The 12550-nt window shown below is 33.4% G+C and overlaps 1 protein-coding gene across 1 annotated transcript; it reads right to left on the bottom strand.

The window, feature by feature from the left end:
* Positions 1 to 1252: 1252 nt before the first annotated feature.
* LOC124834487 (trihelix transcription factor PTL-like) lies at positions 1253 to 4820 on the bottom strand. Its single transcript, XM_047309188.2, has 2 exons — positions 4128 to 4820; positions 1253 to 3033 (listed from the first exon to the last, which is right to left on the bottom strand). Exons 1-2 carry the CDS (start codon positions 4658 to 4660, stop codon positions 1743 to 1745), a joined length of 1824 nt encoding a protein of 607 aa, XP_047165144.1. The 5' UTR covers positions 4661 to 4820; the 3' UTR covers positions 1253 to 1742.
* Positions 4821 to 12550: the final 7730 nt, after the last annotated feature.

Below are 12550 nucleotides of genomic sequence, written 5' to 3'. Positions count from 1 at the left end.
GCTAACTGTATGCTCATTAATTTGCACACTCATCAAGATCACTGCATCATATTCCTCAAGAAACATCATCCCTCTTACTACTCATACATCTTTATGTTTATCTCTCTCTCTCTCTCTCTCTGTAAAATCTCACTTCCACTTGTACTTAACACACCTATTACATTTCCTCACCATCCATAATTAATCAATGCACACCATTTTCGCATCCCAAAAACTTCAATCGCTCACCATTATCAGATCCACATGCAACATCCTACGCCTCGTTATTTCCTAGGTTTTTTTCTTTTTCTTTTTTCTAATCAAACACCAAACGGATAAGCTTATGTTTGAATTCAAAACTGTAAATCAACTCTTGTTTTTTCTCCTTAAATTTCTCACCATGTTTCAAGACAAATTTGTAATAAAGCTTGGTTTCGGATCAAATTCAACTGAAATATTGTTTCGATTTTACCTTTTTAGCATATGTTTTGGCTTTCGGATTCAACACCAAATGTGAATTAACTCTATGTTAATGCAATGTTGTTTTGCTGCATAATTATTATTTTTTCTGCTACCTTTAATTACGTGAATTTAATTGCTAACACTTAGTTTTTTTAGAGATTTATAGAATACCGTTAAGTATAGATAAGCTAGCATAACTTAATAATCAGTAATTAGTAATTAGAAATTTTGAATCTATTCATTAAATTTTTTATAGATAAATTTTACAGTTTAAAGTATTTCGTATTTAACATGATTAAAACTATAACTCAAAAAAAAATGAAGTTCTGGAAAAAAAACAGTCTTGAACACAATGCAATTCTTTTGGAATCACTTTAAGCCTAACTTGTTCTTTCAAAAATGAAATAAAAAATTTACAAAGTACTATAGTTTGTTGCTGACTGCTTCTACAGGTAAGAAAACACACACAGACATATATATATATATATATATATATATATATATATATATATATATATTGTATAATAGTGTGAGGTCTTATATATCAGACCAGAAAGTTTGCTAATCAAATTGTTTAGAAGTTCCTTGTTGATATACAAATAAAGTAAAAAGAGAAGAAGAAGAAATGATATACTACCATTTACTATCCCGAATATGAAGAATTGATTATGAACAACGTGGACGTATTATGATTTTTTTCTGTAATTTTCAATCGAAAAAGGTCTTTAATATATAATAGTAAAAACTAGGGACCTGGTTTGATGCCTGAACAAGCACATTAATCTCCTTATTCGTACACATAGTAACTGAAAAACAAAGGAAAGAAGTTACTACCTCAGTTAGTCACCTTCAGTACACACATACACGAGGGAAGAAGGAGGAAAACAGTAACCAACACTGATATGCAAATATCGTCGAAGGTGCAACATACCAGGTAATACAATTTTTTTTCCATTTGCATGCATCAAAGAAAAAGAAACTAACCTGAAAATGGTGTCATATTCTAACACGCAAGTGAACTTTCTCACTTCACCTCCCTCACTAAAATATAAATTGAAGCCATTATTTTTCTCCCAAATGCCCCATTTATAGATATATATATATATATATATATATATATATATATATATATATATATATATATATATATATTAAGATTGACCATCTAATCATCATCAATCTCTATACATAAACCCTCAGTTAACTCTTGCTTACACGACGCACGTGAGACTGTCACAGATACTAGGCTCTCAAATTTCTGTGCTTCTTACACGAGTCATGACACTAGCCATATATTTCACTCAGTGGTTTTGGTTTTCTTTGTTGAGCTTTAGGCCGTAATTCTCCCACAAGTTTCCACCCTCACTGCTCATCAAGAAGGGGAAGCAGCTATCAGAGGGATCAACGTTTCCGGTATTGCATTTTGAAGGTGAAGAACTATTATTTGTTTGTAGCCTCTCAATCTCTTTTCCTTGATCACTGATATCATCACAGTAGGCACTTCCTTGGTCGTATAAGGAAGATTGTCTATGATCATCATTGTTCTTGAAGAAAATGCTGTTTCTAGTGTTTTCCTTGCACTTCTTGCTCCCTTCCTTTTCACCCTCCCTTGGATAGTTACTGATACTTTCCCATTTCTCTTTGCACATCAAAGCACTCCTTTCGTAGCCAAAACAAGCCATTTTGGTTGCTACTACCTCCCATGAAACCTCTTCAGAAATTTCGCTGCATGGAAACCTTGTCTCTATCTCAGCTCTCAGCTGTTGAAGCCTTGTAATTTCAGATTCTGGCCACCTATCACCACCTCTGATAACATTGCAGCTGTTTAAGATTTCACTCTCGTCTTCATTATTCTGGTTTTCACTGTGGTTTTGAACTTCAGCAGCCGTTACATTGATACCATGATTGGGAGTTTCAGGCTTCATTATTTCTCTTCCAGTTAGCTTTTGTAAAGCCTCCATTAGAGCAGCATCCCTGGCTTCAATCCACGCTCTCTCTTTGGCCCAAAACTTTTGCTCCCTCTCTAACCTGTTTGCCTCTTGTTTTCTCCACTCTTCCTCTCTTAACATCCTCTCCTTCTCCTTCTCTTCCAGTGTCTTCACAAGTTTATCCAACCACTCCTTCTGCTTCTCCACAAGCTTCCTCATCTGTGAGTCAATGAAGTCTTTTATCTTCACCTTCCAACTCCTCCCACTGTTCCTCTTTCTCCTCTTCTCTATGGACTCATTCTCCATACTGTGGTGGTCATTGTCATCATCAGATGATGTTGTATCAAAGTTAGTGGAGTTGGTGAGGCTGAGGCTATCACAATGCTTGCTATTGTGAGACTGAAACTTATCTTGATTTGTCTGGGAGGGGTCATGGCTGCTTGCTTGAAAATGAATGCTGCCAACAACATTGGTTTCTGGGACTGAAACTGTGCTACTGTTTTCTCCATACAAGGCTTCAAGTTGACGAAAGAACCTGTAATGCTTCCCATCATGTCTCCCCGCCTTACCATCCTTTGTCTTCTTGTAATACTTGTACAAATTCTCAAACTTCTCCCTGCACTTTTTCCCACTCCTTTGATATCCATGTTCTTCAGACATGATCCTGAGACCACCGGCACAATCAAAAGTGAAATGGGTGTGGAAGACATTAAACAGGAAAAGGCAACAAGAACTATTGCAGAATAGAACCCTAGTTCTCAAAGAAACAGCCCTCCCTCGATCATCCCATGTGACGACGAACTTTGTGGCATTTAATTAATAATTTTATGCAATGCCATGCAGTGACGTTTTTAGGTTCTTGGTGCCTAGTTATAGCAAGCAAAACAAAGCATGCCACACTGCAATTGCCACATAAGTGAGGCTTCGAAGGAAGAGCCTCGGCTCGGTGTCATTTCATACGATGGAATCAGAAGAGAGGTGCAAATGCATCGGAATGGTCAATCAATTTTCAACACCCAAAAACAAATAATGAAACAAAGGGAACGAAATCTTGCACCTAAAAGATGGGTACAAAATTTCAAAATGCAAAACCAGACTGCATACAAACCGTACTAGAATCGGTATACACACATAAACTTAATGCTTTTGAGTACACGATCAATAGTCGCAAATTCAATATACAAACATAAACAGCTTCTGCACACTGTATAGTTTTTTCCCACGAAAGAGAAGGTTAACAAAATTAATGCATTCCGCTACATGTCGTAGTTTCCAAAACTCCCAACGACAAAATTAACGTCAAGTCCATCCATGTCATCTCACAATTAACTAAATCGCGGAAGCATCACATGTGCATCCAATTTAGTAGGTTGCCCTCAATATTTCTTTTTTCTAAAAATCCAAACAGACTACACCAAAATTATCATTTTAAAATTCTCAACCCGAATCTACAGAAATTGAAGAGAAAAAAGTAAGTGCTATCGAAGAAGAAGAATTGTTAAATCTAAAATATAACTCTGTAATTTAGATAGATTTTACCCGCAAAATATTCAATAGAAAACTTCTCTTCGAACCTGTAATCAACTTATGCACTCCATAAATAAAGAACGTAAATTAATTGAATTTCTATAGTAACCTAAAATCAAGTTATGCAGTGAAGTTGAAGAAGGTAAAGAATAGAGTTTCTGATTAACTTATTATGCAGTGTATATGGAGAAGTTAGATTTATGCAGAAGTTAAAAAGAACGAATATTGTACCTAGAGACTTCATCCCATAAGGGTCCTTTGTGGTTAGCCTCTTTGAATTTAGGGTCCAAGCGAGATCTGATCTCAAGGAGAGTGAGGGTCTCTTGTCTGGGCCATCTTCCAGTGGAGGGGTCCCCACCGATGCAACCTGCACCCTCGGCATCAAAGGTGGGTGGAGTGGGTAGAGTCATGGTGGCTGCTGCTGCAGCAGCAGCAGCAGCAGAATCGTGGGGTGTGGAAGTGAAGTCGTGAAGGCTAGGTGGCATTATGTCACGACCGAACATCATAACCTCGTAGTGTTGTTGCTGCTGCTGGGGAGTGGGCAAGGGTGTGAGATTCCGGTGGCCCGGGAAAAGCTCCGCCGTTGGGTGGGGTGGCATGGAGAGGAAGGCGTTGTGGGAAGTCCTCGGCCCATTGACGACTTGCCTGAGATCGTTGACGCCAAAGTGGTGCTGATGTTGATGTTGATGCTGCTGGTGGTGATGGTGATGGTGATGCTGATGATGGTGATGGCGGTGGTGGTGATTGTGATCTTCCATTTCCATGAATGGGAGTTGAGAGAGAAAGAGGGTGTGATGAATTGGAAATAAGGGTGGAGAGAGAGAGAGAAGGGAGAGTGGTAGAAGCGGCAGAGTCGGATCCTGTCGTGCACGAAAAAGCTCAAAATTTGAGCTGAGGACTATGGTCCCATCCCATGTCCATGTGTATGCTTGTGATGGTGTATATGTATATGTATGAGACTGAGACTACAGAGAGAGAGAGAAAGAGAGAGAGAGAGTGACACTGTTTGTGTTTGTTTAAACTATACTATATAGTATTAGTGTTGGAGTGTTTGGGATATGTTATCTGTCTATTTGGGTTTTGGAAGAACAATGCTGTTTCCTTCTGTGTCTTTGTTGAGAACAGTGTGGAGAGTGGGGTTGAAGTGCTTGGAAGAAGCCAGCAAAAAGGGTCTAAGCCCTAAGCCACAAACACAAACATCAATATATGTTCCATACAAATTATTAAATCTCTTAATTAATTACCTCTTCCATTTTATTACGGATTATTATTCAAATCAAAGTTTAAGTTCCACTTCTTTTGGATCGCCTCCACCAACTAAACATTCCAAATTCTCTACATTTTCTTTCGTATAGTTATTATGTCCACTTTTTAAAATATATTGTTGCTGATATATCAAAATTTTCTTTTAATATATTTTAAAATAACACAATCAATGTTTATAAACTACAGTACAATACTACCACTAAAAACAGGAAATCCAAATTCTAATTTTACTATCACTAATACATTTTCATCTTGAATCATTTTTTAAGCAAGAACAATTAATAAGGTTTCATGTAAAAGAAAAATATATATTACCTTGTTTTTAAAAACAAATCAATTTTCTCTTTTGAACTATTAAATTATGCATTATTATTATTTAAATAATTATAATATATATATATATATATATATATATATGTGTGTGTGTATGTATATATGTATGTATTTGTGTGTTTAGGATAATAATCTAATTTTTATTTCTTTACCTTTTTTCAAATATTATCTTCTAAAGTTTTGAAATTTTGGTTTCAATAAAATTTAGAATAACATTGTTTAATCTATTTGTGAAATTGTAAATCACAAATAGAATTTACAAGACTTTTGTTATTTCAATAAACTTCTTTTCAATGGATGAAATGTTAATAAAAATAGTTAATAATATATTCTAAAATTAAGATATTTTACTATCAAACATTCTTTCTACTCTTAATATTTTTTAATAAAAAAAATAAATAATGAAAAATAAAAATTTATTGATAATTTATTAAGTGATTATTGTCTTAATTTTAAGATATGTATGTGTGTGTATATATATATATATATATATATATATATATATATATAATTTATTTTTGAATGAGTTATAAATAAATGAAGTGAATGATCTGTGGAAATGAGGGTCCTAAAAATGGGATGACGAATGGAAGACAGCAAGTTTGCATTGCTGACGCTTGTATAGTGTCTGGGATGCTACCTTTTTAATTTTGGTATCATTCACTGCAACAAACCCTGCTGCTTTCAATTTATTTTTAAATAAATACTTTTAAACAATTTGCTTAACTTTCCCCTACTTTTTCTTTAAATAATATTTTACGGATTTTTTTTAAAGTTCTATAAACTGGAACACTTACTCATAATTAATATATATATATATATATATATATATATATATATATATACTAAACATTAAATCTTACTTCTAGTATCAAATTCTTACAATATTTATTATATAATATATACATATATAATATGGAAACTGGAGTATTAAAATTAATAGATGTTTAAAATAATGAGACAGAATATTTTGATGTTAAAATAATTTAATAATATAAATAAAATTTTATAAACAAATATTATTATTTAAAAATTTTTGAGTTTTTTTTCTCTTCTTTTGAGACATCTGTTCGATGATCAAAATGTGTCTAAAAGATCACGATACTAAGTTCTCTATTTTCAACCGATCAGTCTTCCATATAGAGTAAGTCAATTTTTTCTTTTTTTCTTTAGTTTTCTGTTTAATACACATGTAAAGAGGATTTATTGCATGTGTCATTCAACCTCTCTTGTTAGTTGCTCGTTAATCAAAGGTCTTAACGGCATACCATGATCATGATTTTGTTGTTTGTAGGCACAATTAGTGTTCTTTAAAATCGTTTGGACTTGTAACAGTAAGGAAAGCTAGTATTGTCCTTAATTTCATGTTATGATGCATGAGTTTATGTTTGTTATGTTGTGAAGAATAATGTTATGTTGATTTTGTTATAATTGAAATGATTGTTTTAGTGTTATTTGTGTTTTGAGTGTGCTTGACTATTTGATGCATGACATTGATGATTATGATTTTAACTTGAATGAGCTTGTGAATGCTACTGTTATAAAGTATAAATGATATAAAATTGACTTAGTATTGGGAAGTAGAGAGTAGATTGAGTTTTAGGTTGTCTAAAAAGGACGTTTTGATATCTGAGAAGTGGAAGTAATCGTCAAATGGAAAAATTGTGTTTTTGAGCCTGCTTTACCAAACCATAAAAATAATGTTAAATGTCAAAACTAATAGGGATAATCGATTATCTTACTTGATAATTGATTATCTAAGTTAGAATATTATCTTTGATTCAAAACTCTATGGAATAATTGATTATTAGGTGTGATAGTCCATTATTCACTCAGAAGGTCATCTTTGTATGAATTTTCTTAGGAATAATCGATTATCAAATGTAATAATCGATTATCCTTAAAAAAACTTAAAAAATTTAAAATTTGTTGGGCGTTTTGTTTCTAAGTTATTATATATTTTCCTTGCTTTGGATTCTTTACTTGAGTATGTAGTTTATAAATTTGTTATACTTAATTGATTTAAAGAAATAAATATTTATGAGTGTTGAATATGTTTATGTGTATGTGTATGGTTGATGAACTAATTCCATAACTCTCGTGGAGAGATTCCATGGTGGTGCCCTGTAGTGTAGGTGTTGATTTAGGGAGCTCAGTCTTGGTGGTTATCCTGATGCTCTAATAATCGTTCATCTTAGTTAGAGAAGGAGATTATATAGTGAGGAGTAGCAAAAGATCCTAATCTATGGTTTGGTATTCTTTGTCCATAAGTGGTTGACAAACTAACTTGGAGGGGGGTCGAGGGGAGGGAGAGGGGAGGGGTTGTTCCACCACCACAAGTGTTTGATTTGCCATAACTCAATACCTGTATCCGGATTTGTCAAGTCTAGAATATGTATATATGCTTAGATTCTTGTTTGAATTTAAAGTGAAATGTGTTGTATAATGAATTATAATTATATGATTTAATTTTTTAACAATATTAGCTTACCTTTACTGTTTTTGTTTCTTTATTTGTTTTCTCTTTTAATGATCATCTTAATTGTGTGTATCTATATATAAATAAGAGATTTTTATCAACTTAAATATTAAATTATAATTATAATTTTTAAAGAATTAAATTATACTTATATACTAGTTTGATTGTTTATTAAACTTGCATAACACTAAAAAGATACGAAGGATTCAGTTTTATAGTTTACAAAAGTGTATTTTATTTAATTTTAATATGCATGAGTAAAATATTAAATGCTTTTTAATTAATAATAAACTTTTAGTTGAACGATTTTACCTTAAAACACATTATTTGATAAAAGATTATTTTACATTATGCTTTTACTTAAACATGTTGATATATAGATGCGTATTTTAAGATGTTATTTAAGCAGCATAGAAGTTATAGGCTTAACTTTCGCCTCAAAATAAATATAATTTAATACACAAATTCAACGGAACTTATAAACTTTTTTATGTTTTGAAATCATTTAAAATAAGATAAACATATTTTTTTTAGTTTACTCAATAAATAATAAATATTGTTTTTCGACTTTTAATTGATTGACATTCAAACATTATAGATTCACTAGATATTTATTTATTAGTGTTTTATTTAAAGAAGGATATGGTGGTGTTTGTGAGGCTAAAAGCTCACGGTCATATGGTAGTGGTGTGGTGTTTTAAGACTCTAAGAAATGTTAAACCAACTCTAAGAGGTAGGTGACAAGAGCAACCTTATCAGTTGTTTTATTTTTGATCTTAAGATGAATAATATAGAAAAAAAATGAGCAACATAACTTTACTCAACATCCAAGATAAGAGGAGACACCTCTATTTATAGGCTAAAGGTGTTTCCTAAAAATCCTAAAAGTAGGATCTCTCACCCTTGCACTCCTTGGCCAAAAATGAGGTCTTCTAAGGTGTAAACAAGTGTCCACAAATCCTCTCCAATAAGGGAAGGACATGTGGGTGCTCATAAAGCACAATCATCTACATTCCTAGAATGTCATTTAACCACTACTAAAGTTAAATCATCTCCAATGGAAGCATGATACATGACACATACTTCCCACATGGTTTAGATGTCTAGCTTAAGGAAAAATCCTATACTAATTAGGTCTTAATACAAACCTTAAACAAACCTACCTACTTGACCAAAATATATAGCCTAAAGAAACCTATAGTACTTGACCAAAATACATGGCATAAAGAAACCTATAGTACTCCAAGTTATGCTCCATGATAGCTCCAAAGGTAGTCTAAAAGGTAGAATTTAGACCATCTTCATGAATGACTTCAATTTTTCTTATAGATGCTTGACCATGGCTAGGGAGTATGTCATCAGGTAAAATTCATCAGTAATACATAGTTTACTTACCGATCGCCGAAAAATTTCGTTAGTAAAAAGAGCGAGAATTTTCCCGCTGATTATTTCTCGTTGTCCGCAAGAGACATTTTTTATTTTTCTCTCTCTCACACACAGGTCTTCATTTTCGTTGTGCTATTGAGCCTCTGCATTTCCCCACGTCTCCATCTCAACTCCGACCACCGTAACTTTAACGCGCCTCCATCTTCGTTCAACCAGGTCGTTGTCTTCGTCTCCACTAACATCATTGAGGACTTCCACTCCATCTTCTTCTTCTCTAACATCTTCTTCTCTATCATTGTGGACAACGCCATTATTGTCCACTATAAGCCCAACCAAAGCCAACGTTTTCCATAATCGGGCAATGATTCTGGATTGGTAAAAATGAAAGCAAGAAGAAGAAGGAGAGCGAAAGCAAGAAAGAAGATGAATCAAATCACGAGAAAGAATATGAAGAGGGAGAAGCCATAGGTCATACAACAAAACCTAAATAGTAACTATTTACTTTTGAATTTTTTTTTTCAACATTTCACAGTATTACTATAAAACATTTTCATATTAGAAGTACATGCATATTAAAAATAAACAATGTAATAATAATTTCATGAACAATCGATGTTACTCAGCTATGTATGTAAATTCACTAAAGGCGTTTCTGAAAAATATTTTTGAACATTCCACGTATTTCATTGAGAAAAAAGAGACGATCATAATAGTGTTACTTTAGTTCAATCTCCCTGTAAATTTTCTTACTTTGTGACATCTTGAATGCACCAAAGGAACAATATACTGCGTTGAATAATGGTGGAAAAAACAACTTTTCATTGTTTTTTTCCCAACTGAATGTAACTTTTGGAAATTATTGAAGCATATCTCATCTCACGCCTTTCCTCCGGGCTATTCTTTTCTAGATGCATATGGTGAATCTTAACATATATAATTATTATTTTTCATTATTTTCCTCACTTTCTTCGTCTATTTTCCTTTTGTTTCTACTCTGTCCTGCAAAATAATTGAATTGCCAACGGTATGTCATAATCTTACATGAAAAATACATTTTTTATATATTTTTCAAATACAAATATAAATACATAAAAGCAACTGTCAATATATAAATAAATTATAAAACTTATTATTTTATAAATTTAAACTTAAAATTCTTAACTTAGATTAAATTAATATTAGTTAATGTTACTGTAACATCCCAAAAATACAGATAAACTATATGATAGAATATTTACATTTAATAATAATTCAAATCAGTCTTAAAATTAACAAGGGCGTGCGGTTATGGCCGAACGGCCTTACATAAAGAGTTACAATTAAACTATACAGCAGTACAAGTCTGACCGAACGGTTTACAAAAGGAACTACCGAACGGTCAAACAAAACATCAAAAGGGGAGGTGATCGAACGACCACCTTGCTATACTAAACTACTGACCGAACGTTCTACTGTTCGGTCTTTACTTCTACTTCTACCAAATTTTCTTCTTCCAGTGCCTCTTCCAGCAGCTCGTCTCCTTCTGCTCACATCCACATGGATGATCATTGCAACGACAAGGACGGCCGTACAAAACAGACAACACAGGAAAATGCAAGGTAAGCTTATGTAATTTAATTCAAGTATACACATACATTTCTCATATTCACACACATCAAATACATTTCAACATACGTTTCAAACAAGGCCTATCACTAGACTGACTGTCCGGACTGTATGAAATCTGTGTAGCTACGACGTTCGTGCACCCGGGTGATGTAGTAACTGGAATGCTCTCATCAGCTGCCACCCGAGGCTAGTCCTATCTGTCCAAAGTACCCCTAAGGACTAGGACCTCCTGTCGTTCCCACACATGACCTACCCTCCTCTACGTGAGGACGAGTACTCACGAAACATCAGGATGAACCACCAGCTAAGCATTACCACATTCATACTTTACCATTTCAATATTCATTCATGAGTCGTTCCTCCCTGGAACGCTCGTTCAAAATTCACAACATTTCATCCAACTCTTATACTCTTCATCTTTTATTATCCACCATTTTAATTTCATCTTTATCACCAATTCCAAGAACATCAAATACCGAACGTTCAGTCCTCACTCAGAACGAGGATGAACACTAGGAACGAGACTGAGAAGTATCCCGTTCCATAATAGAATAAGACCTAAAGGGTTACTGCTAGATTTAGGAATAAACCGAATACAATTATATAATATATGACGAACGTTATTTGCAACCTGAATCAATTAAATGAACTGATTCTCGTGAGCTCAAACCAACACTCAAAGAATATATCAAGTAAGGTGGCTCTAGGCCGAAGACAATGAATATAGACACGTCAAGACGTCAAAGAATCATACTTAGAATAATTCACATATAGAAACCCAATGTCAGTCAATGACCGAACACGGTAAAAGGAAATTCTACTGAAGTTGGACGAACGCTATTTTATCAAGATTGATCAACTATAAACGAGTACAGGCGCTTGGTATAAGATCGAGCACCACTCATTACGAGTGCTTGGTGTGAGACCGAACACTAATTAAACTTATAATAGAAACATTAATAACAATAAATATAATAAGATACGATGGAGATAGTGTTTAAGAATAACTAAATATACAAATACATATATTTACAATAATGAAGTTTATCACTGAATACTCAGATGCAACTACGCTTGACCGAACGCTCAAGCACAGTATTATCACAAGAAGACGCTCGTCCTCAACTAGGATTCTTTCCAAATGAAAGAATCAAGTTTCAAAAAAGATTACTAGAAACATCGAACGGTCAAGGACCGTTCAATGACGAGCGTACATTATCACAGGGAAAGTTCATATTCAGAATTCATTTACATTCAAACTCATTTCTTGGCATACAACTTCATAATTTCATACATTCATATCATAGCACATTTCATATTCCTCATACATCAGCTCATAATAATTATCATATATCAAATAATCAAATATCACAAAAATCATACTTCATGCAACTCAAAGAACGTCCATGCAGTACAGTAAACCCACAAAATTAAATTAAATAAGCTTCCCTTACCTCTAGCGTGAACGATCGTCCTAGAGACAGAAGTATGGTTCGTCTGTCTACAAATATTTCTAACCTCAACGCTTAACAACTCTTTGAACTAAAATCAAATCACAGAAAACCAAAAAAATGGTTCAAAC

The sequence above is a fragment of the Vigna umbellata genome, chromosome 8, assembly GCF_029865625.1.
Source record: "Vigna umbellata cultivar VRB3 chromosome 8, Vumbellata_1.0, whole genome shotgun sequence".
Taxonomy (NCBI): domain Eukaryota; kingdom Viridiplantae; phylum Streptophyta; class Magnoliopsida; order Fabales; family Fabaceae; genus Vigna; species Vigna umbellata.
Note: the sequence above shows the minus strand (reverse complement) of the source record. Positions and strands in the feature narration are given on the sequence as shown.

Excerpts from the sequence above, each read along its gene's own strand:
- LOC124834487 (XM_047309188.2), bottom strand. The coding sequence starts at position 4,660 with ATGGAAATGGAAGATCACAATCACCACCACCGCCATCACCATCATCAG. Across the intron at positions 3,034-4,127 it reads TTATGGGATGAAGTCTCTAG|GATCATGTCTGAAGAACATG; the intron begins GTACAATATTCG and ends CGGTGGTCTCAG.